Source organism: Trachypithecus francoisi, unplaced genomic scaffold (assembly GCF_009764315.1).
Source record: "Trachypithecus francoisi isolate TF-2019V2 unplaced genomic scaffold, Tfra_2.0 Lachesis_group12, whole genome shotgun sequence".
NCBI classification, from domain to species: domain Eukaryota; kingdom Metazoa; phylum Chordata; class Mammalia; order Primates; family Cercopithecidae; genus Trachypithecus; species Trachypithecus francoisi.
Window position 1 is genome coordinate 79,274,992 of NW_022681457.1, and position 27,134 is coordinate 79,302,125.

Here is a 27,134-nt window from a genome sequence, read left to right on the forward strand (position 1 = left end):
ATGGCCAGCAATTTTTTATTTTTTGTTTTCTAGAGACAAGATTTCGTGATACTGCCCTTGCTAGTCTCGAACTCCTGATCTCAAATAATCCTCCTGCCTCAGCCTCCCAAAGTGCTGGGATTATAGGCTTAAACCACCATGCCTGGCTGCTTTATAGTATTTCTTAAAGTTCATGTGGTTCCTCTAACTTTATTCTTCCCTTTCAGAATTATTTTAGCTCTTCCAGTTCCTTTGCCTTTCTGTATAAATTTTAAAATTAGCTTGTCGGTATTTTAAGAAATCTGAGATTTTGACTGATACTGCATTAAACCTATATATCAATTTTAGGAAAATTGAAATCTTCACTATATTGAGTCCTCAATCTGTGAACACAGTATATCTCTCTATTTATTTAGGTCTTCCTGGATTTCTTTCATCCCGGTTTTTTTTTTTTTTTTTTTTTTTTTTGCATCTTGGTGGTCATATTTATTGGAAGAGTTTAAGAAAAATGAAAATACCATTTCACTTAAGAAGTTGTGAGTTTTCTGCAAATCAACTCATTGCAGGCGTGGAAGAATCCCCAGAATTATTTCTTAATATCAAAATGTATGCAGGTTTCTCTTTCAAATGTTTTGTACATTTAGAAAGGCCACTGTACAAAGTCTTCTGTTTTCCATACAGGACAAATTATTTGTTTCAGCCAACTCTCAGTGGAGGGGCAACCAGGATAACGCCATCTCCCCGGACAAAGAGCATTGGAATATTCCGTTTCGTTGATTTATATATCTCTTCATATGTTTCTTCATCAATTTCTATAGTAGTTCACAATTTCTTCCACATCTCCCAAGATCATATTTAAATGTTGATCATAAGCATGTAATCTGCCTCGAAGCTCTCGGTCATTTCTCATCTTCACATAAGTTCGCTCATCTAGGCTGAGCCTGATAAGATCCAGGGGCTCCTCTACAGTGTTGGTAGTTTGTTGCTGGTCTACGTCATCCGCCATGTTTCAAACCCTGCACCGTTTCCCTCATCACTGTTTTATAGTTTTCAGTCTATAGATGCCTACATGTTTTGTTAGACTTATACCTAAATATTTTACTTTTTGAAGTTATTATAATTCGTTTTTTAAAATTTTATGTTTGTATTTGTATATTGCTAGCATAAAGAAATATGTTTGGTTTTTGTATGATGATCTTGTAACTGAGTCCTTGCTAAATGCACTTTTTAGTAAATTCCTTGGGAGTTTCTAGGTAGACAATCATGTTATTTTTGAATAAGGACAGTTTTATATCTTCCTTTCCAATCCGTTTATTTTTATTACGTTTTCTTCCTGTGTTGCACCAGCTAAGAGTTTCAGTACAATGTTGAATAGGAATGGGGAGAATGTACATGATTGCTTTACTCCTGATATTAGGAAGAAGGCATTGAGTCTTTCAACATTTAGTATTTTGTATGATGGAGTATTTTTGTAGATACCCTTTATCAGGTTGAAGAAATTTACTTCCATTCTAGGTTTGCTAAGAGTTTTGTTGTTGCTGTTGTTTTTAGTCATGAGCAGATGTTGTATTTTGTCAAATCCTTTTTTCTGTGTCAAATTGTATGATCATATGCTTTTTTTTCTTTAGACTGTTAATATGGTAGATTACATAAATTACTTTTCAAATATTGAACCAGCTTTGCATTCACAAAAGAAAGCCCACTTTGTTGTGGTATATTATTTTTTGTATATGTTTCTGGAGTTGGTATGCTGATATTTTGTTGAGAATTTTTGTGTCTGTCTTCATGAAAAATATTGGTCTGTGTTTTCTTTTCTTCTTCTTTTTTTATTTTGAGACAGAGTCTCACTCTATTGCCGAGGCTGGAGTGCAGTAGTGCAATCTCAGCTCGTTGTAACCTCTGCCTCGCAGGTATAAGCAATCTTCCCACTTCAGCCTCCCAAGTAGCTGGGACCATAGGGATGCACCACACCCAGCTAATTTTTTTTTTTTTTTTTTGGTAGAGTCAGGGTTTCACCATGTTGCCCAGGCTGGTCTCAAACTCCTGGGCTTGTACGACCTGCCCACCTCGGCCTCCCAAAGTGCTGGGATTATAGATTTGAGCCACTGTGTCCAACAGTCTGTGGTTTTCTTCCTTGTCTTTTTTTTTTTTTTTTTAAATACTGTTATTGTCTGGTTTTAGTACAGAGTAGTGTTGGGATCATGAAATGAGTTTGGAAGTATTCCTCTTTCTTTTTTCCGGATGAAATTTTATAAAATTGGTATTATTTCTTCTTTAAATATTTGGAAGAATTTACCTGTGAAACCATCTGTCACTGGAGATTTATTTTTCAGAAAGTTTTTGGCCACATATTCAATTTCTCTTGTAAATATAGAACTATTGGCCAGGCACCATGGCTCATACCTGTAATCCCAGTTGCTTGAGTCCAGGAGTTTGAGACCAGCCTGGGCAACGTGGCAAAACTCCATCTCTACAAAAAATACAAAAAATTAGCCAGGCATGGTAGCATGCACCTGTGGTCCAAGCTACTAGGAGACCAAGTTGGGAGGATCTTCTCAGCCTGGGATGTCAAGACTGCAGTGAGCCATGATTGTGCCACTGTATTCTCTAGCCTAGGTGACAGAGTAAGACCTTATCTCAAAACAACAAAAAACAAAAAGACTATTCAGATATCTGTTTAATCTTTGGTGAATGTTGGTAGTTTGAGTTTGTGAAAAATCAGTTCATTTCATTAAAGTTGTCCAATTTGTATGTGTAGTTCTCTCTAATAATTATTTTTATTTATTAATGTTTTTGAGACAGGGTCTCACTTTGTCACTTAGGCTGGAGTGCAGTGGTGCGATCTCGGCTCACTGCAGCCTCAACTTGCCTGGGCTCAAGTGATCCTCTTACTTTGTTCTCCTGAGTAGCTGGGACCACAGACATGCACAACCATGGCTGGCTAATTTTTGTAGTTTTTGTAGAGATGAGGTTTCACCATGTTGCCTTGGCTGGTCTAGAACTCCTGGGCTCAAGCAATACACCCACCTCTCATATAGTAATATGAGACAAAATCCCAGCCACCGTGGGATTACTGCCTGACCCTTTTATTGTTACATGATATTCTTCTTTATCTGTGTTGTTTTTTTGTGTGTTCAGAGTCTACTTTGTCTCATACTACTATAAACATTCCAGTTTTGTTTTGATTAGTGTTTACATGGTACATATATTTTCCATGTGTAAACATTTAATTGTTTTGGTCTACCTATGTCATTATATTTGAAGTGAGTTTTTTGTAGTCAGCTGGTTTTTGATAAATCTTATGGAGTATATTGATAGTTGTTGTTTTAGTAGGCAGTCTATCTGGTTGGGTTCAGACCGCAAGTTTCAACCTGGCTGCTATAGCCTACAATTCCAGTGAATGTCACTTCTGTTTATTATATGCTAAATTGGACAGATCTACATTTCTCTACTTGGGCTGGGTCCAGAAGTTCATAAACCAGTTTATGGGCTTGCTCTCCTGAGTTCTTCATCTCTGTTCTTCATCTCTGTTCTTCATCTTCTTGATCTCCCTAGTACTTTCTGGTTCCCTGAGGAACAGAATCCTTTTCTGTTCTCTCACCAGAAACTTAGAACAATTACCCCTTTCTGATGTATACTTGCATATCTAGGTCCAAGCAGCAGGAAAATGGAAAAAGACAAAGTGAGAATTGGCCTCATCCTCTTAAAACTACTGCTTCACCAAAAGAGAGTAAAGTCTCCCTTTTTCAGAATTTTGACTTCTGATGATTCCTGTTGCTACTGGTGCAGCAGCTGCTGCTGCTTTCACTGCCATCACTATAGGATTGCCCGGAGGTTGGGATGTGAGAAAATGGAGAAAAGAAAGTGGAAAAAATGGGGGATTTTTCACACTCTCTGAGTATGAGGAGTTCTCTTTCCCATTCTTTGAGAGGCTTTTCCTGGATCTCTCTCTGTATGTACCCAGTGATCACTACTGGGCTTTTGAATGTGTTGAATTCAGGCTGGGTATACTAGAGGGAAATAAAAGGATAAACTCACTGCTGGTTTAGTGGTACTTCAAATTCTGGTCTCCTTTCCCAGTCTGTCTGCTACTAATGACTTTTCAACATCTTCAAATACTACTCCATACATTCTTTCCAGGTTTGAAAGCTGCCTTCTGTGGGGGAGAGAGAGTAAAGTGTGCTTACTCCATCTTATCCATCTCTAGAAGCCTAATCTTTTTAACCTATTTATGTCTTTATATTTTAAATGAGCTTGTTGTAGGCAGTGTATGATCGGATCTTGCCTTTTTATCCAATGTAATAATCTCTGCCTTTTTTATTAGGCTGTTTAGTCTGCTTACATTTAACATGGTTGTTGATATAGTTGTGTTTAAATCTACCGTCTTGCTATTCGTTTTCTGTTTGTCATCTGCTGTTTGTTCTCTTTTTATTTTTCTGCCTCCTTTTTGATTATCTTTTATGATTCCATTTTATCTCCTTTGTTGGCATATTAGCTGTATCTTTTTGTGCTTATTTGAGAGTGTATAGTATATACCAGAGATCAGCAAACTTTTTCTATAAATGTCCAGATAGCCTAAATGTTATAGGTTTTGTAGATCACACTATCTGTTGCAACTACAATTCTGCCATTGTTGCACAAAAGCAGCCATAAACAATAGATAAATGAATAGCTATGGCTGTATCCCAATAAAACTTTATTTACAGAAACAGGTGGCAGGTCAGATCTGGCCTGCAGGCTGTAGTTTGCCAACCTTTAGTTGTACCTTTAGCAACATCTACTTTCAAGTGATACTGTACTATTTCACTAACAGTATTAGTACCTTATCACAGCATACTTCCATTTCTTCTCTACCAGCCTTTGTGCTAATGTTTTCACACATTTACTTTTATACAAAATGTAAACCTTAAAATACATTGTTATTGTTTTTCTTTTAATAGCTGTGTTTTCAGGAGATTTAAATAATAAATGAAGTCATTTGAATTTATCTACATTGCTACTGTTTCCAGTGTTCTTCATTTTTATGTGCAAATGCATATTTTTCATTTGGTATTATTTCCTTCCACCTGAAGGACTTCATTTAAAATTTCTGCTGTTGCTGGGCAGGATGTCTCACACCTGTAATCCTAGAATTTTGGGAGGCTGAGGTGGGAGGATCACTTGAGTTCAGGAGTTTGAGACCAGCCTGGGCAACAAAGCAAGACCCTGTCTCTACCAAAAAAAAAGGAAGAAAGCAAAAGAAGGAAAGAAAAGAAAAGAAAGAAAGAAAAAGAAAAGAAAAAATTAGCTGGGCATGGTGGCATATACCTGTAGTCTCAGCTACTCAGGAGGCTCAGGCAGGAGGGGGGATTGCTTGAGCCCAGGAGTTTGAAGCCGGGCATGGTGGCTCATGCCGTAATCCCAGCACTTTGGGTGGTCAAGATGGGAAGATTGCTTGAGACTCTGTCTTTACAAAAAAAAAAAGAGAGAAGGAGACGGAGGGAGAGGGGAGGGAGGGAGAGAACGAGAGAGAGAGAGAAAGAGAAAGAGAGAGAAAGAAAGGAAATGAAAGGAAAGGAGGAGAAAGGGAAGAAAAGAAAAGAAAAGAAAAAGAAATTAGCCACCATGGTAGCATGCGTCTGTAGTCCCAGCTAGTAGGGAGGCTGAGGTGGGAAGATCACTTGAACCCAGAGGTCAAGGCTGCTATGTACCGTGATTGTGCCATGGCACCACAGCCTGGGTAACAGAGTGAGACTGTGTCTCTTAAAAAAAGGGAAAAAGGGCCAGTGCAGTGGCTCACACCTGTAATCCCAGCACTTTGGGAGGCTGAGGCAGGTGGACCATTTGAGGTCAGGAATTTGAGAGCAGCCTAGCCAGTGTGGTGAAACCCCGTCTCTACTAAAAAAATACAAAAATTAGCCGGGCATGGTGGCAGGTGCTTGTAATCCCAGCTACTCGGGAGGCTGAGGCAGGAGAATTGCTTAAACCCAGGAGGTGGAGGTTGCAGTGAGCTGAGATTGTTCCACTGCACTCCAGCCTGGGCAATAGAGCAAGACTCAGTCTCAAAAAACAAAAAAAAGGAGAAAAGAAATTTCTGCTATTGATGAATTATTTCAGCTTTTCATAATAAGCCCTTGTCATCTACACGTGAGTTAATGTTAGTGAGGATAGGAGCTGGTTGCCAGGTGAATCACTCATGAGATTAGTGGTTTGGAACCTTCACTCCACCCCACCCCCTGACCTCCCTGGGGAGGGGAGAGGGGTTGCGTTTTGAGCTAATCACCAGTGGCCAATGATTTAATCAGTCATACCTGTATAATGAAGCCTCTATCCTCATGTCCCATAGTCAGCCCTGTGGAACCTGCTTATTTGAAAAGTTGACCTCCCGTATGTGTGGATTGCAAGTCTCATGAATACTGTATTTTCTTTTCTCTTTCCTTTTCCTTTTTTTTTTTGAGATAGATTTCACTCTTGTCGCCCAGGCTGGAGTGCAATGGCGTGGTCTCGGCTCACTGTAACCTCCTTCTCCTGGGTTCAGGCGATTCTCCTGCCTCAGCCTCCGGAGTAACTGGGACTACAGGCACACACCACCATACCCGGATAATTTTTGTATTTTTAGTAGAGATGAGGGGTTTCACTATGTTGGCCAGGCTGGTCTCGAACTCCTGACCTCAGGTGATCCACCCACCTCGGCCTCCCAAAGTGCTGGGATTACAGGTGTGAACCCCCGCGCCCAGCCTTTCTTTTCATTTTTTAAAAATTTTCAGGAATACTGTATTTTCTGTTTATGTTTGGTTGAAAAAAAATCCTTGTATAAATTGACCCATGTTGTTCAATCCCATGTTGTTAGGGGTCACTTGTGCATGTTTCCTATTTGTGGAGATACATATTTAGGCAGTTTCATAGAAATGAGATTGGTAAGAAAGTAAACCCCAGTGTTGGAGGAACTGCTTCCAACACTTTCCACCATTACCACCCTAATTCAGGCCAATGTGATCTCTCCCGTGATTTATTTACAATAGCCATGTAACTGGCCTCCCTGTTCCTATTCTTGCCTCAGTACAGTATATTCTCAACACAGCAGCCAGGATGATAGTAGTCTGCTTAAAATGCTGCAAAGGTTCCTCATTTAACTTAGAGTAAAAGCCAAATTCCATACAGTAGTTTAAAAGACTCCAACTAATCTGTCACCCTTCCCTGCGTTACTTCTCTAACTTCTCTTTTACTGTCCCACTAGCTCATCCTGCACCAATCATAATGTCCTCCTTGCTATTCTTTGAACATGCCAGGCACGTTCCTGTCTTTGGATCTTTATATTGTCTATTGCCTCAGCTTGTAAAGTTTTTGACTCAGATATTCACATGGGCAAATCCCTCATCTTCTTCAAGTTTTTGCTTAGTTGTTACCTTCTGATGAGGAAGGCCTACCCTGTCCACCATATTTAAAATTACAATTTACCTTCTAGCCCTTTATACCCAACCTTGATCTACTTTTTTTTTTTCTATAGCACTTGTCTTCTAATATACTGCAATTTACTTATTTTTTGTTTATCGCCTTTCTTCTACTAAAATAAAAGGTCCACAAGGGCTGGATAAATATTTTTTAAAATCTGTTTGGATTAGGTGCTGTGGCTTCTGCCTGCAATCCCAATGCTTTGGGAGGCCACGGCAGGAGGATCACTTGAAGCCAGGAGTTCAAAACCAGCCTGGGCAACATAGCAAGACCCTCTCTTTTCAAAAAATAAAAAAAATTAGCTGGACATGGTGGTTTATGCCTGGAGTTCCAGCTACTTGGGAGGCTGAGGCAGGGGAATCACTTGGCCCCAGTGAGCTATGATTGCACCTTTGCACTCTAGCCTGGCCGACACAGTGAGACCCTGTGTCTAAAAAATAAAAAAATCTGAAGGCATCAGAAAATACCAAGGCAATGAGAATTTGTGAGGCTAAGATCTGGTAGAAGGGAAAAGCTAAGAGAGGTGAGCCCAACATTTAGGACCACTCAAGGTGATTGCTGTTTACAAAATTAGCAAGGATAAGAGGCTGAGAAACTGAATAGGGTTTTCAGCAGTCTTGTGGAGCTAGAAGGGCAAAGTGCGGAGAGCTCTAAGGAGGAGAGGCCCTGGTAAACACCCCAGGCTTTTTATTGGAACCCTGAAGAATTATACCCTAGCAGTAAGGGTGAGCCAAAAATAGACTAGTATTCAAAATGGCTGAAACCTAATTTTTGTCATCTTGATCCTGCTTAAAGCAATCTTCCTTTAGCTTAATTACCTGTCAAATAAGAAAAGTAAATTTCTGAAGGAAGGTAACATGTTCCAGAGCCTCAGGTTATTTCTACAGTTTTCCATATACTATAACTGAAACTCAGTAAAAAATAACCAGTTATGCAAACTGACAAGATTTGACTAAACACCAAGAGGGAAAACAAAAAAAGACAAGAGAAACAGGCCCAGGAAATCCAGATATTGTACTTATCAGATGTATACGTTAAAGTCATTAAAGAAGACCCTCCATGTCTGTAGTAGGAGCAAAAAAAAGGGATTAAAAAGTTAAAGAAAACCCAAATTGGCTGGGTGCGGTGGCTCACACTTATATTCCCAGTTGCTTTTATTTTCGCTATGAAATTTTACAACCATGATAAATTATATTTTATGTATTATGAATTTGATGTATTATTTAATATATGAAATAAATTATGGATTTAAGATTAATGTAGATGGCTGAAAGGAAGTGTTAGTTTTTAATGATCCATTGTGGACTTCAATATTTCAAGGTTTTCTAAATAATAAAAAGCCCTACTAAGACTTCACAAATTGAGGCTGGGCATGTTGGCTCATGCCTGTAATCCTGGCACTTTGGGAGACTGAGGCAGGTGGATCCTTTGAGCTCAGGAGTTCGAGACCAGCCTGGGCAACATGGAGAAACCCCATCTCTACCAAAAATAGAAAAATTAGCCAGGCGTGATAGGGCATGCCTGTGGTCCTAGCTACTCGGGAGGCTGAGATGGGAGGATCACTTGAGTCCATGAGGTGGAGGTTGTAGTGAGCCTACGTCACGCCACTGCACTCCAGCCTGGGTGACAGAGTGAGACACCATCTCAAAAAAAAAAAAAAAAGACTTCACACATTGAGAAGTCGTTCTAAGTTGGACAGCTGTACAACTAAAAAATCCTGAAAAATTTCTACCATTAGGAAGTAGGTGAATGGGAGGAGTAGATGTATCCAGGGGACAATGAGAATTGGTTTGTTCTGATAATGGAAGATTAAAAGTCAAATAAAAAAATGGCTTATAGTCTTATTTTCACTTTTCTTATCAGGATTATTAAATTCACTAATCTTAAATCTTAGTAGACATGTGTCTCTTTGAAAATAAAAGACAGTTTTTCAAAAGTAATCAAGAAATGTCAGAGTATAATTGGAGACTGTAAATCACACAGTTCAGGCTGTTAAGACATCCCATAAGCGTAGATAATGAAGATTTGACCAATTGCAGTCAGTTGTTTATATAAAGCTAAACCATTAGAAAATTTCAGTGTGACATAATGTATTTTTTAAGAGAAAACACATAGCATTATCATCTTAACCATTTTTAAGTTCAGTAGTGTTAAGTATATTCACATTGTTATGCAACAGTTCTCTAGAACTTTTTCATCTTGCAAAACAGAAACTCTATACCCATTAAACACTAATTTCCTCTCCCCCTACCTCATCTGTTAGCAACCCCTTTTATGCTTTCTGTTTCTTTTTTTTTTTTTTTTTGAGATGGAGTCTCGCTCTGTCGCCCAGGATGGAGTGCAGTGGCGCGATCTCGGCTCACTGCAAGCTCCGCCTCCTGAGTTCATGCCATTCTCCCGCCTCAGCCTCCCGAGCAGCTGGGATTACAGGCGCCCACCACATGCCCAGCTAATTTTTTTGTATTTTTAGTAGAGACGGGGTTTCACTGTGTTAGCCAGGATGGTCTCGATCTCCTGACCTCGTGATCCGCCCAACTCGGCCTCCCAAAGTGCTGTATGCTTTCTGTTTCTATGACTGATGCAGAAAAATTGGAACCCACATGCACTGTGAGTGGGAATGTAAAATGGCATTTTTACATTATGGAAACAGTATGAAGGTTCCTCAAAAAAAAAAAAAAAAAAAAAAAAAACTAAAAACAGAATTACCATATGATCTAGCAATCCCATTTCTGAGTATATATCCAAAAGAATTCAAAGCAGAATCTTAAAATAAACCTGTGTTCATTGTAGCATTATTCACAATAGACAAGAGGTAGACACAACCCAAATGTCCACTGATGAATGAATGGAGAAAAGGTGTTATATACATACAATGATGTATAATAGAGGCTTTAAAAAGAAAGAATTCCTGTCATATGCTACAACGTGGATGAACTTTGAGGACATTGTGCTAAGCGAAATAGCCAACCACTAAAGGACAAATATTGTATGATTCTATTCATATGAAGTATCTCACATAAAAGTGGTTGGCCATTACAAGCGTGAGCCACTGCACCTGGCTACTAGAAGCTATTTCTGTTCTGTTTTCCTTCCCAGCTCAGGTTTTGCTTGCCTTCCACTATCTTTCAGCATCATGCTTTTTTCCAGTCTAAACCAAAAAGAAAGGAAATGATTCTGTTTACATATGCACTGTTTTCCTGGGATTACCCTCTGCTGCTTTTTCCAGTCTGGATGGAAATTTTCTCTTGAACTCTGCTCTACCCCTTCCTGTCCTTTGAAGCCTTGAAACTGTTATAAACACTAATTGGCATCAGACACAAAAGATTATTCATTAACTTTTCTCCTCAAGACCTACAGCCCCTTCCAAGCCTGAGTCTAATATTTTTAAAGGACTCATCTTTTTCCTTTCTCCTTAACAAACATTTTAGAATACATTTGAACAGAGTATGGATAGTTTTTAAACAATTGCTTTATATGCCATATTTAGTTTAAAAGTTATTTATTTACATTAATGTAAATTGTATTTATTTTTATACTTTTATTTTCACTACTTTTGCTTCTAGGCAAAAAGCAAAATAAACTTTTCATCTTAAAGAAAAAAAAGTTATTTTCCCATAGACACATTATAAATGGCGGTTCAATGTCTCAAACTCCTAAGTCTTTTTTAACTTGAATCACAGTGCTATTTAATTTGTAAGTGACAGTAGCTATATCCTTGTTTTTAGGGCACAGGGACACATTTCCCATGAGTTATTCTAGTATTGCATAGAGAAAAGTACTGTGCCTGCAGTGTCCCAGGAATTTGTTCAGCTTTCAATGCTACCAGCATAGAATCATAGACTGTATGAACTAGAAGGGACTTCAGAGATAACATTGTCTTAACTGCTTATTTTATGAGGGAGGAAACTGAGAGCCAGGGAAGCTATTATGAATGATGTCTCTTTTAGTAGCATCTTCTCACCACACATCAGTGAAATTTGCATGTTTTTTTCTTATTTTTTGTTGTATAAATTTAATGTATACAACATGATGTTTTGATATGCAAGTACATATATACATATATAGTAATATGCAATTACGTATATACATAGTGAAATTATAAAATTTTTATAAAATTATATATAATTTATTATAAAATTATAAAATTTTTTGATCTTTCTGCTTAGAATACCTGATCAACTTCTTAATATCATCAAGATTCAGTTATTCAGTGAAATTTTGTGTCAGCTGCCCCCCCAACCCTAGCATATAAATTAGTTGCTCCCATCTTTATGTTCTCTCCATACACTGTATATAACTTTTATGTCACTTGTTAGCTACTAATTGTAAGAAGTTACCAAACAGCTCTATACTTCAGTTTGGTCATCCATAAAATAATAACAGTAATAATAGTACTACCTTTTAGTAGCTACTGTCATCATTGATTAATTGTGATAGTGATTTTTTTTTTTGAGACAGAGTCTTGCTTTGTCTCCCAGGCTGGAGTTTGGTGGCCCAGTCTTGGCTCACTGCAACCTCCACCTCTTGAGTTTAAGTGATTCTCGTGCCTCAGCCTCCCAAGTAGCTGGGACTACAGGTACACACCACCGTGCCCAGCTAATTTTTTGTATTTTTAGTAGAGACTGGGTTTCGCCATGTTGACGAGGCTGGTTTCAAATTCTCCTATAATTTTACTGTTTCAAAAATGTAAATGTTACATAGATGGAATGGTATAATGTAGCTTTGGGGGATTGTCTCTTTTCACTCAGCGTAATTCTCTGGAGATTTTAAGTTGCGTGGTGCTGTTGTGTGTTATCAGTTGCGTGTTTTTTTATTGTTGAGTAGTATTCCATGGTATGAATGTATACACAGTTTAACTGTTCACCCACTGAAGGATATCTGAATGACTTCCAGTTTTTAGCTGAATATGAATATGAATAATGAATAAAGCTGCTTTCAACAGGTTTATGTGTTCAGTTTTAATTTTCCTGAATGCCCAGGAGTGCAATTGCTAAGTCATTTGTTAGTTGTATGTTTAATTTTTTAAGACACTCTAAATCTGTTTTCCAGTTCACTGTACCAATTTACATTTCCACCAACAACTTATAAGTGATTCAGGTTTTCTGCATTCTCTTCAATGTTTGGTGGTGTTGCTATTTTTTTTTTTTTTTTTAATTTTAGCCATTCTGATAAGTGTGTTGTAATATATCTCATTGTGGTTTTAATTTGTTTTTCCCTAATGGCCTGTTACGTTGAACATCTTTTTCATTTGCCATCTGTCTATCCTTTTTAGTGAGATGTCTCTCCATGTCTTTTGCCCATTCGCTAATTGCGTTGTTTTTTTTTGTTTGTTTTTGTTTTTGAGTTTTAAGTGTTCTTTGTATATTATAAATAGTGTTCCTTTGTTTGATAATTACTTTGCAGATACTTTCTCCCAGTCTGTAGCTTGTCCTTTCGTCCCATTAATAGGTCCTTTAATAGAGCAAGAGTTTGTCATTTTGACGAACTCCAGTTTACAGTATTTCCTTTTATGAGGCTGGGCATGGTGGCCCACGCCTGTAATCCCAACACTTTGGGAGGCCAAGACGTGTGGATCACTTGAGGTCAGGAGTTCGAGACCGGCCTGGCCAACATGGCGAAACCCCGTCTCTACTAAAAATAAAAAAATTAGCCAGGCATGGTGACTGGCACCTGTAATTCCAGCTACTCAGGAGGCTGAGGCAGGAGAATCACTTGAACCTGGGAGGCAGAGGTTGCAGTGAGCTGAGATCACACCACTGCACTGCAGCCTGGGTGACAGAGCAGGACTCCTTCTCAAAAAAAAAAAAAATTTTCCTTTTATGGATTATGTTTTTGGTGTCAAGTCTAGGAACTCTTTACTTAGCCCTTGATCCTGAAGATTTTCTTTTATTTCTTCTAAAACTTCTATAGCTTTACATTTAATCTGTGATTCATTTTGAGTTCATTTTTGTGTAAGGTGTGAAGTTTAAGTCAAAGTTTATTACTTGTATTATTTTTTGCCTATTTATGACATTTAGTTGTATCATTTGTTCAAAAGACTTTATTTTCTCTCCATTATATTGCTTTTGTACCTTTGTAAAAAATCAGGATTATAGCAAGGTTGAAGGAAGCAGGTAAATATATGAAAGTCAATTGCTTTCCTATATGTCAGCAATGAACAACTGGAATATGAAATTTAAAACAACACTATTTATATTAGCACTTCTCCCCACCAAAAAAAGAAAGAGAAACATACATAAATCTTAAAAAAAAATGGCAAGATCTGGCCGGGTGTGGTGGCTCACACCTGTAATCCCAGCACTTTGGGAGGCTGAGGTGGGTGGATCACAAGGTCCGAGATCTAGACCATCCTGGTTAACACGGTGAAACCCCGTCTCTATTAAAATACAAAAAATTAGCTGGGTGTGGTGGTGGGCGCCTGTGGTCCCAGCTACTCGTGGGGCTGAGGCAGGAGAATGGCATGAACCCAGGAGTTGGAGCTTGCAGTGAGCCGAGATCGTGCCATTGCACTTCAGCCTGGGCAACAGAGGGAGACTCCGTCTCAAAAAAAAAAAAAAAAAGCAAGATCTATATGAGGAAAAGTATAAAACTCTGATGAAAGAAATCAAAGAAGACCTAAATAAGGGGAAAGATGTTTCATGATCATGGATAGGAAGACTCAGTATTATTAAGATGTCTGTAGGTGAATGGGTAACTAATCTGTGGTATTTCCAGACAATGGAATATTTTTAGGTGCTAAAAAGAGCTGTCAAGCCATGAGAAGTCATGGAGGAACTTTGAATGCATATTGTTAAGTGAAAGAAATCAGTATAGAAAGGCTACATACTGTATGATTCCAAGTATATGACATTTGGGAAAAGGTAAAACTTTAGATAGTAAAAAAAAGAAAAAAAACCTAGTGGTTGCCAGAGGTTTGGGGAGTAGTAGCAGGGAAAGGATGAGTAAGTAGAGCACTAGGGACATTTGGGGCAGTGAAACTATTCTGTATGGTACTGTAATAGTAGATACATGACATTATGCATTTATCAAACTCTTAGACCTATACAACATAAAGAATGGACCCTAATATTAACAAACGTACTTTAAAACAAATATTTGTTTATGGCACATTTATGTGAGTCTATTTTTGGATTCCCTATTCCATTGATTTATGTGCCTCTCCCTCCAGTGCTACATGGTTTTAATTACTGTACCTCTGTAACAACTCTTAAAATAGTGGGCCAGGCGTGGTGGCACACACCTGTAATCCCAGCACTTTGGGAGGCCAAGGCGGGAGGATTGCTTAAGGCCAGGAGTTCAAGATCAGCCTGGGCAACATAGTGAGACCCTGTTTCTGCAAAAATTAAACAAACAAACAGAAAACTAGCTGGGCATGGTGTGTGCATGTAGTCACAGCTATTTGGGAGGCTGGAGGTGGGAGGATTGCTTGAGCCCAGGGGGTTGAGGCCACAGTGAGCTGTGATGACAGAGTAAGATGGTGCCAAAGAAAGAGACAGAGAAAGAAAGAGTGTAGACTATTTCTTTCTACCTTATTCTTCTTTTTCTGTATTTAAATGCCTTTGACTTTCCATATAAATTTTAGAATAATCTTGTCTATGTTGTCTATGTCTGCGGAAAAGTCTTTCTAGAATTTTGATGGAATTACGTAAATTGCATTTAGAAAGAATTGACATCTTTACTATATTGAGTCTTCTAATATATGAACATGGAATGTCTCTTCATTTATTTAGATCTGTGTTTTCTTTCACCAGTATTTTATAGTTTCCAGCATAAAAGTTCTGTATATGTTTTGTTAGATTTATACCTCCCTCATCTTTTCTTTTTTTTCAGTGACTCCTTAAGTAGTATTTAGTTTGGGTTTCTATATGTTCATTACTAGTATATAGAAATACAGTTTATTTTTAATATGTTTATCTTATGTCATGTGACATGACTGAACTCACTGATTAACCACTGCTTTGTACAGTAAGAGTGGTGAGGGCTGAAGCCTGTAATCCTAGCACTTCAGGAGGCTGAGGTGGAAGGATGTCTTGAGGCCAAGAGTTTGAGACCAGCCTGGGCAACAAAGCAAGACCCCATCTCTAAAAAAAAAATTTTTTTTTAATTAGCCTGGCAGTGTGGTGTGCCCCGGACCTGTAGGCCCAGCTACCCAGGAGGATCCCTTAAATCTGGGAGTTCAAGGATGCAGTGAACTATGATGGCAGCACAGCACTCCAGCCTAGGTGACAGAATGAGACCCTGTCTCTTTAAAACAAACAAAAAAAAAAGAGCAGAATCTTGCCTTGTTCCCTATCTTAGGGTAAAGCATTTAATCTTTCACCGTTAAGTATGTTTGTACATGCTCTGTATCAAATTGAGGAATTTAATGTGTATTAAATTTTGTCCAAATACTTTTTCTGTGTCAACTGATATGATTCTATGATTATTGGGTGATTTTTTTTTAGCCTGTTAATATGATGGATTGCATTGATTGATTTTCAAATATTATATCAACCTTGCATCCCTGGAATAAATTCTACTTGGTCATGGTATACTATTCTTTTTATATATCGTTGACTTCTGAGTGCTGATGTTTTGTTAAGGATTTTTGTGTCATATTTATGAGGGATATTTATCCTTAGTCTTCTTACTTGGTACTGTCTTTGGTTTTGGTATCAGGGTAAAGGTAGCTTAATAAAATGATTTGGCAGCTGGTCACAGTGTCTTGTGCCTGTAATCCCAGCTACTTGGGAGAATGAAGCGGTAGGGCTGCTTGAGCCCAGGAGTTCCAGGCCGTAGTGAGCTGTGATTGTGCCATTTCACTCCAGGATAGTTGACAGAGTGAGACCCCACCTCTTTTTTTTTTTTTTTTTTTGAGACCGAGTCTTGCTCTGTCGCCCAGGCTGGAGTGCGGTGGCCGGATCTCAGCTCACTGCAAGCTCCACCTCCCGGGTTTACGCCATTCTCCTGCCTCAGCCTCCCGAGTAGCTGGGACTACAGGTGCCCGCCACCTCGCCCGGCTAGTTTTTTGTATTTTTTAGTAGAGACGGGGTTTCACCGTGTTAGCCAAGATGGTCTCGATCTCCTGACCTCGTGATCCGCCCATCTCGGCCTCCCAAAGTGCTGGGATTACAGGCTTGAGCCACCGCGTCCGGCCGAGACCCCACCTCTTAAAACAAGTTGTTGTTGTTGTTTTAATAAAATGATTTGGGGAGTGTTCTCTTCTCTTACATTTCTATAAGCGATTATGTAGAATTGATATAAAGTCTTTTTTTTTTTTTCTTTTTGTGGAGAACAGAGTTTCACTATGTTGTCCAGGTAGGTGTTGAACTCCTGAGCTCAAGCTATCCTCCTGCTTCTGCCTCCCTAAGTGCTGGGATTACAGGTGTGAGAGCCACTGTGCCCAGCATTAATTCATTTTTGAACATTTGGTAGGATTTCCCAGTAAAACAATTTGGGCACAAGGATTTCCCTTGGGAGTTTTGAAATTATAAATTCAATTTTCTTGATAGTGTTAGGGCTGTTTCAGTTAATGTTTCTTATTGGGTGAGTTTTGGTAGTTTGTGCTTTCTAAGGAATTGTTTTTTTTTCTGTTCATCTGTGTCCTCAAATGTGTTTGTTCATAGAGTTGTTCATAGTATTTACTTATTATTCTTTTGAGGTCTGCAGGGCTGGTAGTGATATTCCTTGTTTCATTCCTCATGTTGGTATTGTGTCTTTTTTTCTTTGTCATTCTTGCTAAAGGTTTATCAGTTTTACTTATTTTTTTCAGTGAACCAGATTTTTGTTTCATTGATTTTTTTTTTTTTTCAGTTTCATGGATTTCTTCTCTTTATCTTTATTATTTCCTCCTTTCTGCTTGGTTTATTTCAATTTTTCTAGATTTTTCAGGTGGAACCTATGTTAATTTGAGATTTTTTTTCCTTTTAAACTTTTTAAAAATTTAATTAATTAAATTATTTTTGAAACAAGGTCTCACTCTGTCACCCAAGCTGGAGTGCAGTGGTGCAATCAAGGCTCACTGTAACCTCAAACTCCTGGGTTCGAGCGATCCTCCCACCTCAGCCTCCAGAGTAGCTAGGGGTGCAAGTGCTTGCCACCACGCCCAGCTAATTTTTAAAATTTTTTGTAGAGATAGGATATTACTGTGCTGCCCAAGCTGATCTCAAGCTCCTGGCCTCAAGCGATTCTCCTGCCTTGGCCTCCCAAAATGCTGGGATTGTAGGCATGAGCCACTGTGCCGGCCTTCCTTTTTTTTTTTTTTGAGACAGAGTTTTGCTTTTGTTACCCAGGCTGAAGTGCAATGACGCAATCTCTGCCTCCCAGGATTAAGCGATTCTCCTGCCGCAGCCTCCCTAGTAGCTGGAATTACAGGCACCTGCCACCGTGCCCGACTAATTTTTGTATTTTTAGTAGAGACAGGGCTTCACTATGTTAGCCAGGCTGGTCTCAAACTCCTGACCTCGTGATTCCCCTCAGTGTCAGCCTCCCAAAGTGCTGGGATTATAGGCGTGGCCCCCCCTTTTTTTTTTTTTAATGTAAAGCAGTTACTGCTATCAGTTTCCCTCTCAGCATTGCTCTACCTGCATTCCACAAATTTTTATGTGTTATATTTTCATTTTTATTCAGTTTAGTATATGTTCTTCATTTTCCTTGAGACTTCTTTGACCCATGGATTATTTAGAAGTATGCTGTTTAGTTTCCAAGTGTTGGGTGATTTTCCTGTTATCTTTCTGTTACTGACTTCTAGTTTGATTGTTTAAAAAAAATATGGTCAGATAACACACACTATTATTCTCATTCTTTTAAATTCATTGAAATTTGCCTCATTACCTGGAAATGGTCTATTTTGGCATATGTTTCACAAGTATGTGAAAAACAATGTTTATTCTGCTGTTGCTGGAGGAGATGTTTTATAAATATCAATTGAATTCTCTTGGTTGATGGCACTGTTGAGTTCTATATACTTGTTCCTTGTTAATTTTCTGTACAGTTGTTCTGTCAGTTGTTGAGAGAGGTATTAACTGTATTGTGGATTTGTCCGTATCGTTTTTCAGGTCAGTCAGATTTTGCTTCACATGTTTTGCAGCATGTTGGTTCATACAAATGTAGGATTGCTGTGTCTTCTGGGTTAATTGACTCTCTCATTATGTAATGTCCCTCACTTTCTGAAAATTTTATTTGCCCTAAAGTCCATCTGGTAATATAACTACTCCTACTTTCTTTTGATTAATGTTTTCATGATACATCTTTTTCCTTTCTTTTACAATCTTACCTGTATTGTTATATTTGAAGTGAGCTCCTTCTAGACAGGATATACTTGGGTCGTGTTTTTAAAATATCTGCTCTACCAATCTCTTGTCTTTTAGTTGGTATATTTAGACCATTTTCATTTAATGTATGTTTTGACATCTCTTTCATTTTATTTTTTGTTTTCTGTTTATTGCTGATTTCTGTTTCCGTTTTCTTTTGCCTTTCTTTTTCTGTGGGTTGTTACTTGAACATTTTTTAGAATTCAATTTTGATCTGTCTATAGTATTTGTAGTGTATCTCTTTTTACAGTTTTTATATAATAGCTATGCTAGCTATTATGTTCCATATACATAATTTAATCGTAATATACTTGATGTTGATATTTTACCACTTCAAGTGAAGTATAGAAACCTTACTTTTCTCTATATCTCTTTACTTTCTCCATTTATAATTGGCTTAAATGTTTTCTGTACATACATTTAGAAGCAGATTAGACAATATTATAATTTTTTTTCCAAGTGTTAAATACAATTTAGAAAACTCAATTGGAGAAGGAAAGCCTATTTAATCTACTCATATTTTTGTTTGCTGCCTTTTTTCTTCTTGGTGTTTTGAAATATCTTTTATCATTTCCCCTCTGTTTGGGGAACTTCCTTTAGCTACTCTTTTAGGATAGACAGCAGATTTGTTTTAATGTCTTGATTTGCCTTCATTTCTGAAGGGTTTTTGTTTTTGTTGTTACTGGAGATAGAATTTTGGGTTTATAGTTTTTTTCTTTCAACACTTGAAAAATACTGTGTTACTTCTGGCCTGCATGGTTTCTGATGAGAAATCTGCTACCATTTGAATTGTTTTCTTCTGTAGGTAAGGTGTTATTTATCTTGCTGCTTTTAAGGTCTGGGGTTTTGTTTACTTGTTTGGTTGTCTTGTCTTTAGTTTTCAGAAGTTTGACTATGATGTATCTTGACGTGGATTTCTTTGGATATAATCCTCTTTGGGGTTTACTCAGCTTCTTGAATCTATAGCTTTATGTATTTTGCCAAATTTGGGGAGTTTTCAGACATTATTTCAAGTATTTTTTCAGCTCTGCCCTCTTTTTTTTCTCCTTCTGGGATTCCAGTGACATTAGATCTTTTGTTATAGTCTGACAGGTCCCTGAGACTCTGGTGTTTTCTGTTTTGTTTTGTTTTAGTCTATTCTCGGTTTTTCAGATTAGGTAATTTCTGTTGTTCTGTCTTCAAGTTTACTGATTTCTTTCTCTGTTTCATCCATCTGCTGTTGAGTCCATACACTTTTTTATTTCCAGTTATTGTATTTTTCAGTTTTAAAATTTCCACTTTGTTCTTCTTTATATCTTCTGTTTCTCTGCTAAGAGATTCTGTTTTTTCATTTCTTTCATATGCAGTTGTCATTACTCATTGAAGCATTTTTTTTTTTTTTTTTGAGGTGGAGTCTCGCTCTGTCGCCCGGACTAGAGTGCAGTGGCCAGATCTCAGCTCACTGCAAGCTCCGCCTCCCGGGTTGACGCCATTCTCCTGCCTCAGCCTCCCGAGTAGCTGGGACTACAGGCACCCGCCACCTCACCCGGCTAGTTTTTGTATTTTTAGTAGAGACGGGGTTTCACCGTGTTAGCCAGGATGGTCTCGATCTCCTGACCTCGTGATCCGCCCGTCTCGGCCTCCCAAAGTGCTGGGATTACAGGCTTGAGCCACCGCACCCAGCCCATTGAAGCATTTTTATAATGGATACTTTAAAATCTTTGTTACAAAATTCTAATATCTCTGTCACTTTGGTGTTGATATCTATTTATTGTCTTTTTTTAATTCAAGTTGAGATTTTCCTTGTTCTTGGTGTATTGAGTGATTTTAAACCTGGACATTTGGGGCATTATATTATAAGACTCTGGATTTTATTTAAACTTCCATTTTAGCTGGTTTCCTCTGACACTCTTGTGGCAGAGGTAGGAAGGGAGCTGCCTCATTATTGCTAGGTGGAGATAGAGGTCTGGTTCTCCACTCAGCCCCCTCCATGCTTAGAGAATTAGGAATCCTTCATTACTGTTCCTTGCATGGCTTCCACTGACACCAGGGGTGGAAGGGTGGTGGCCTCGTTACCACTGGGTGGTGTAAGTCCTGATTTTCCACTGGGCTTCATCTGACACCATTGCAGCGGGGAGAGGAGGACATAGGGGGCACCTTGTTATAGCCTGATGGATATAGAAGCTCCCCACTCAGCCTTGGTGGGGGTTTGGTTTCAGTGTTCTCTGTGCTGTTTGTCTGGAGTAGAACTGTTATTGTCTAAAAGTGCCTTTGTCTTCCTAGGCTGCCCTTTAGCTAGAGAGAGCAGGCTTTTTTGTTGGAGTTGGATTTTGGGGGGTTTTCTGTGTGTTTTTTGGTCTGCATCTGTTGGCATTTCTTGGTTGCAGACTTCACACCTCCAAGTCGGAGATACATGAAACAAAGAAAACCCAGGGAAATCCTCACTGTGTCATTCCTCGGGTCCTGAAGTTCCTAACCAGTCTGCCTTCTGTCCTCCACCTTTCAGAGTCTTTTTATGTTTGTTTTGTATATAATCTCCAGGGTTTGTTGGATGTATTCATGGGAAGAATAGGAAAAAGTATATCTACTCCATCTTCCCAGAAGAAGTTACTAGTGGCTGTTACATAAGTTCTAACTATCATTACTTGTCATTGAGTGTTTACTATATGTTAAGCACTAGTCTAAATGTTTTGCATACATTTGTTTATTTAATCCTTACAATGACATGAAATGCAGACTATTGTCACCATTTTACATATGAAGAAGCTGTGGTCCTGAGAGGTCAAGCAGCTTTCTCAAGACATATAGCTGTTAAGTGACAGAGTCAGCATTTGAACCCAGGTCTGATTCCAGAACCTGTTTTGTTTAACACTGGATAATACTGTTTCTCTGGGTATTAGCCTCAATAAACTGATATGATTTAAAACTATTAAATAAGTTAATGAGTAAGACAGAATGTAATTAATTGTGTACTATAGATAATAGATGTCAAACAGCTTAGCAGGGTGAGAAATCAGTATAATTTCAGATCATCAAGGAAGATATCTTGGAGTTCATGAGATTTGAACTGTTTAAGAGAGATTAATGGAATTTGGATAGACAGAGAAAGACAAGGATTAGGAAAAGGAAGCATCAAGAATGATTCTTGGCCAGGTGTGGTGGCTCATGCCTCTAATCTCAGCACTTTTAAGAGGCTGAGGTGAGGGGATCACTTGAGCCCCGTCATGTAGACCAGACTGGGCAACTTAGTGAGACCCTGTCTCTACAAAGGAAAAATTAGCTGGGTGTGGTGACACATACCCGTAGTCCTAGCTACTTGAGAGACTGAGGCAGGAGGCTCGTTTGAGCCCAGAAATTCAAGGCTACAGTGAGCTATGATTGTGCGACTGCACTCCAGCCTGGGCAACAGCAAGACCCTGTCTCAAAAAGAAAAAATAGGTTCCTATGTATAAATGAGTGGATAAAGAAAGAGGTTTGGGGTGAAGAAGAAGAGTCAAGTTTTATACACATTAAGTCTAAGTCCCTGCGGAAAATCCAAGAGATAATGAAGTTGGTTACGTGGGTTTGGACTAGACTTGTGGTTACTTAAGCCATGGGATCATGAGAGAGGATAAAAGGAGACAGCGATTTAAGACAGAATCCTGAGGAATATTAAAGTGATAGGTAAGAGGAATAAGAGCCTTCAGAGGGGACTGTTGAGAAGAAGCCAATGAATAAGGAAAACTGACTACTGTATGAGAAAAAATAATCCAAAGAGTTGAATTAAGACGAAAGGTGGGCTGGGCTCTGTGGCTCACACCTGTAATCCCAGCACTTTGGGAGGCTGAGGCAGGTGGATCACGAGGTCAGGAGATCGAGACCATCCTGGCTAACATGGTGAAACCCCGTCTCTACTAAAAAAATACAAAAAATTAGCTGGGCGTGGTGGCGGGCACCTGTAGTCCCAGCTACTTGGGAGGCTGAGGCTGGAGAATGGCGTGAACCTGGGAGGCAGAGCTTGCAGTGAGCCGAGATTGTGCCACTGCACTCCAGCCTGGGCGACAGAGCCACTGCACTCCAGCCTGGGCGACAGAGCGAGACTCCGTCTCAAAAGAAAAAAAAAAAAAAGATGAAAGGTGATGGGATCCAGAGCAGAGGTAGAAGAATTAGCCTTAACTAGGAGGGAAGCATCTATTTTGACAAGAAGAAAAATGAAAGGAGGGCTGGGGATGAAGAATAGTTTATAGGTTTAGAAGCAGAATGCTGGGGGCTTGCTTCTGTTACTCTGTGAACTATGAGGTAATGTCATTTGTTACAAGTGAGATGGGAAGTCGGGGAGGTTGGAAGCTGGAGAGTAGTGGAGAACGAAATAGCCCCTGTGGGCTGGGCATGGCGACTCACACTTATAATCCCAGCACTTTGAGAGGCCAAGGCAGGAGGATCACTTGAGCCCAGGAGTTCAACACTAGCCTGGGCAACATAGGGAGACCCCTACGTCAAAAAGAAAAAGAAAGGAAAGGAAAGGAAGAAAGAAAGAAAAGAAGAAAAGGAAAAGAAAAGAAAGAAAAACTAGCCAGGTATGGTAGCATGCACCTGTGGTCCCAGCTACTCAGGAAGGATGCTGAGGCAGGAGGATTGCTTGAGCCCAGGAGGTCAAGGCTGCACTGAGCCATGGTCACACCATTGCACTCTCCAGCCTGGGCAACAGAGCAATACCTTGAAAGAAGTAGCCTGTGTGGAGTAAGATAGAGAACTGAATATGGAAATCATTGGAATGATATGAGAAATTGAGAGTGTGTTTGAGGTTGATAGCTATAATTAACGTATTAGTGTCAATTTGCACTGCTGTGTGGTTTTTGTTGTTGTTGTTTTTCACCCTGTCACCCAGGCTGGAGTGCAGTGGCGCAATCTCGGCTCACTGCGACCTCCCCCTCCCGGGTTCAAGTGATTCTCCTGCCTCAGCCTCTTGAGTAGCTGAGACTACAGGCATGTGCCAGCATGCCCAGCTAATTTTTGTATTTTCAGTAGAAGTGAGGTTTCGCCATGTTGGCCTGGCTAGTCTAGAATGCCTGACCTCAAGTGACCCATCCACTTTGGCCTCCCAAAGTGCTGGGATTACAGGTGTGAGCAGCTGCCCCCAGCTTGTTGTATGGGTTTTGATAGCAATGTTCAGCAACTGTGGTTGAATTTAGAAAGAACAGGCAATTGGGTTCATCTAAAATTAGGGTTTTGCCTTTGGGTAAAATGAAAGGACGGTTGTGCAAAGTAGAGCTGAAGTGAGTAAAAGAGAGTGGATGTGATCAAGATAATTTTGTGGGTAGAACAATGGGAAATGACTGTTAGCTTCTAATTTCTCTGGGAGGTGTAAGATGAGATCATCAGAAAAGATGTGAAAATGAGTTTTGAGATTCTAAGTGATTACTACCAGACTCTGCTAGGTTTGGAGATACAAAGGTAAATAATAATAAAACAAAACTCCTACTGTTGGGTAACTTATAGTTAGTGTGACAAAATTTAAGATAGCTACTGATGATGAGTGAAAGAGTTTCTCAGAGAAACTGAGATTGGAAACCATTAATTTGTAACAGCATACATTGACAAGTTTGTAATATTTCTTCAGTATGCTTCTAAGGCATGAGGAAACTCAACTAGTTGACCATCCTTACCCGGCAAGATAATAGCACTTGAAATAAGGTTGCATAGTCACCTTAGGTATCTTTAAAGAAGAAATTTTTGGAATTGAATTTTAATGCTTAGAAAAGTGCAGTGTCTAAAGGGATGGGCCTGAGTATTTCTGAGCTTAAATACAGTAGCATAAAGGGTGGATTTTATAATTATTTCACAGTTAGAGACTCCTATGATACAATGACCTTTTATTGCAGTGTGAGGAAGGTCTAGAATAAGAACAAGGGGGTTGGGATGCTGATGAGAAACTAGAGTGAGGTAAGCAGGAATATAAACTTGGGGAAAAGAATGGGGGGGAAAAATGGCCTTAAGCCCAGATTAAGATTTTCTCAAATCATGGTAAATGCTAGAGAATCATATCATTTCCCTGTTTAAAATTCTTGGGTGGGTTTCTGTTGAACCTGTTGGCTGCTTTTCTTCCAGTTTCAGTTAAAATGTCATGTCCTTAGGCCATTCTTAACCATACCATCTGAAATGGTCACTCTGCTCTCCTCCCCTCTCTACACCCTTGAATGTACATCACATTTTAATTCTTTTATTGTACTACCATAGGAAGAAGTTATTTCGTCTACTCATTAAATGCCTGCCCCTCTCTATTATAATATAAGCTCCATGAAGACGGGGCCCTGTTTCTCTTATTTACTACTGTATTTTCAGTACCTAAAGCACTGTCTAGTACATAGCAGTGCTCAATAAATATTTGATAAGTGATTAATTCATCCAATAAAATACATTTTTCTTTTTCTTTTTTCTTTTTTTTTTTTTTGAGCTAGGTTTCACTCTGTCGCCTAGGCTGGAGTGCAGTGGCTTAATCTCAGCTCACTGCAACCTCCACCTCCCAGGCTTAGGTGATCTTCCCACCTCAGCCTCCAGAGTAGCTGGGACTACAAGCATGCACCACCACACTTGGCTAATTTTTTGTATTTTTTGTAGAGATGGGGTTTCACCATGTTGCCCAGGCTGATCTCAAACTCCTGGACTCACACAATCTGCCTGCCTCAGCATCCCGAAGTGCTGGGATTACAGGCACGGGCCACCTCACCCCACCAAAATAAAATTTTACCTGAGTTTATTTTTCTTAGTACTCAGGATCTTAGTGTCAAAATAAGTGATTAAATTTAAGTATTCCTCACTTTTGTGGCTCTCTGCATCATCTGAAAATTACTGTTACATTTAGCAATGTGATAGACATTTAAACTTTCTCGTTTTGCTTACTGTTTTTGATGAGAAAAAGTAACCATCTTGGACTACAGTTTATTTCTTAACGATTGTCTGGCAATACCTGTGGGGTTAGTTGTACTTTAAAGCATTTAAGTACAAATCTTCAAATGTGAGTATCATGATAGGGATATTGATTTGAAGTGGTAGTTATAGATTTACAACAAGAGTTTTTTTTGTTTTTTTTTTAAGACAGGTCTTGCTCTGTTGTCCAGGCTGGAGTTCAGTGGCATGATCTCAGCTCCCTGCAAGCTCTGCCTCCCCAATTCAAGTGATTCTCACACCTCCACCTTCCACACGAACAACTACCCAAACCACTATATGACGTGTTCTCAGATGCAACCCTTGAATAATCTGGACCTGAATGATTGACACCTGCTTTTTCATACAAACTGATTGACTTGCCATTCTCTTTTATTAAAGCTACTGAATATTTTCTGCCATTTTTGCTGAATTTAAACAAGGCCACTTAAGTTACAGTAACCAGTCTCTGTACCACTTTATACTTCATACAACCCAACCCTGTTGGTTTAAACTAGTGTAGGAGATGATTGAGGATGAGCTCCTCATTACTTTTTTTTGAAACAAGGTCTCTCTCTGTTACCCAGACAAGAGTGCAGTGGCATGATATGGCTCACTGCAGCCGCAATCTGCCAGGCTCAAGCCATCCTCCCACCTCATCTCCCAGGTAGCAGGGACTACAAGTATGTACTATCATGCCTGGCTAATTTTTTTATTTTTTAGTAGACAGGGTTTCACTGTGTTTCCAGGGCTGGTCTCAAACTCCTAGGCTCAAGCAGTCCTCCCACTTTGGCCTCCCAACGTTCTGGGATTACAGGTGTGAGCCACTGTGACTGGCCTCCCTGTTACTTTCTTGAAGTGAATTTAACTGGTCAACCATGTAACGAGGCAGAGTTATATAGGATATGATCTCTCTATTCTGAATGATCTGATAAGAATCCTCTCTCTAGTGGTTGAAGGAGTTTCTCAACCAGTGACTGGATGCAAACACTCTTGCTACATTTCCTCTTCAGTCATTGCTTCTGCCTTCACCCTAACACCCCACTGTTTTATACCTTGCTCCTTCTGATTCGGGTCTTAGTTATCAAGCTTATAAAAATTCCTTTTTTGTGTCTTTTGAGCTTCCTTTCACCCTCATACAAATAGGCTGCCTTCTGTGTAGGTTCCTGTTGTGGATCCCAACTATTGCATAATAAATGACTTTAATTCTTCAAAGTTTAAAATGTTTTGACTAAGTGTGTTACCTTTGGCTTATTGTGAACAGTCTACCCTGAATATAGTTACTTAAAATAAAGTTCTTTTGTGTTTTTTATCTGTGTTCTTCCTCTCTTATCCAAGGTGGGTATGGACAGGGGTGAGGAGAAAATATAACATACTGTCCTGAATTTCTAACTTATCCTTTGGAATTCTTTATGTTGCCAATTGGTATATCCTTGCTGACCATACTGAATAATATCATCCTTAAAAAAAAAAAAAAAGTCCTAGACAGTAAACTGGAAGGTAGTTAAATAATTTTTTTAATTCCTCAAGGTAATTGCGTATCATTTTCGG

At 39.1% G+C, this 27,134-nt stretch overlaps 1 protein-coding gene and 1 pseudogene across 3 annotated transcripts in view; one reads left to right on the forward strand and one right to left on the reverse strand.

The window, feature by feature from the left end:
- The window catches only part of ZSWIM5 (zinc finger SWIM-type containing 5), a 189,827-nt gene that overhangs the window by 62,699 nt on the left and 99,994 nt on the right, over positions 1 to 27,134 (forward strand). Inside the window, exon 1 of one of the 3 annotated variants that reach the window (XM_033226647.1) lies at positions 19,308 to 19,506. The exons of the other annotated variants lie outside the window; for them this stretch is intronic. Coding sequence (XP_033082538.1) covers positions 19,467 to 19,506 — 40 coding nt within the window. The 5' untranslated portion in view covers positions 19,308 to 19,466. Of the gene's footprint in view, positions 1 to 19,307; positions 19,507 to 27,134 lie in introns of those variants that run through there. 3 annotated transcript variants of the gene reach the window in all.
- LOC117092687 lies at positions 422 to 1,009 on the reverse strand (annotated as a pseudogene).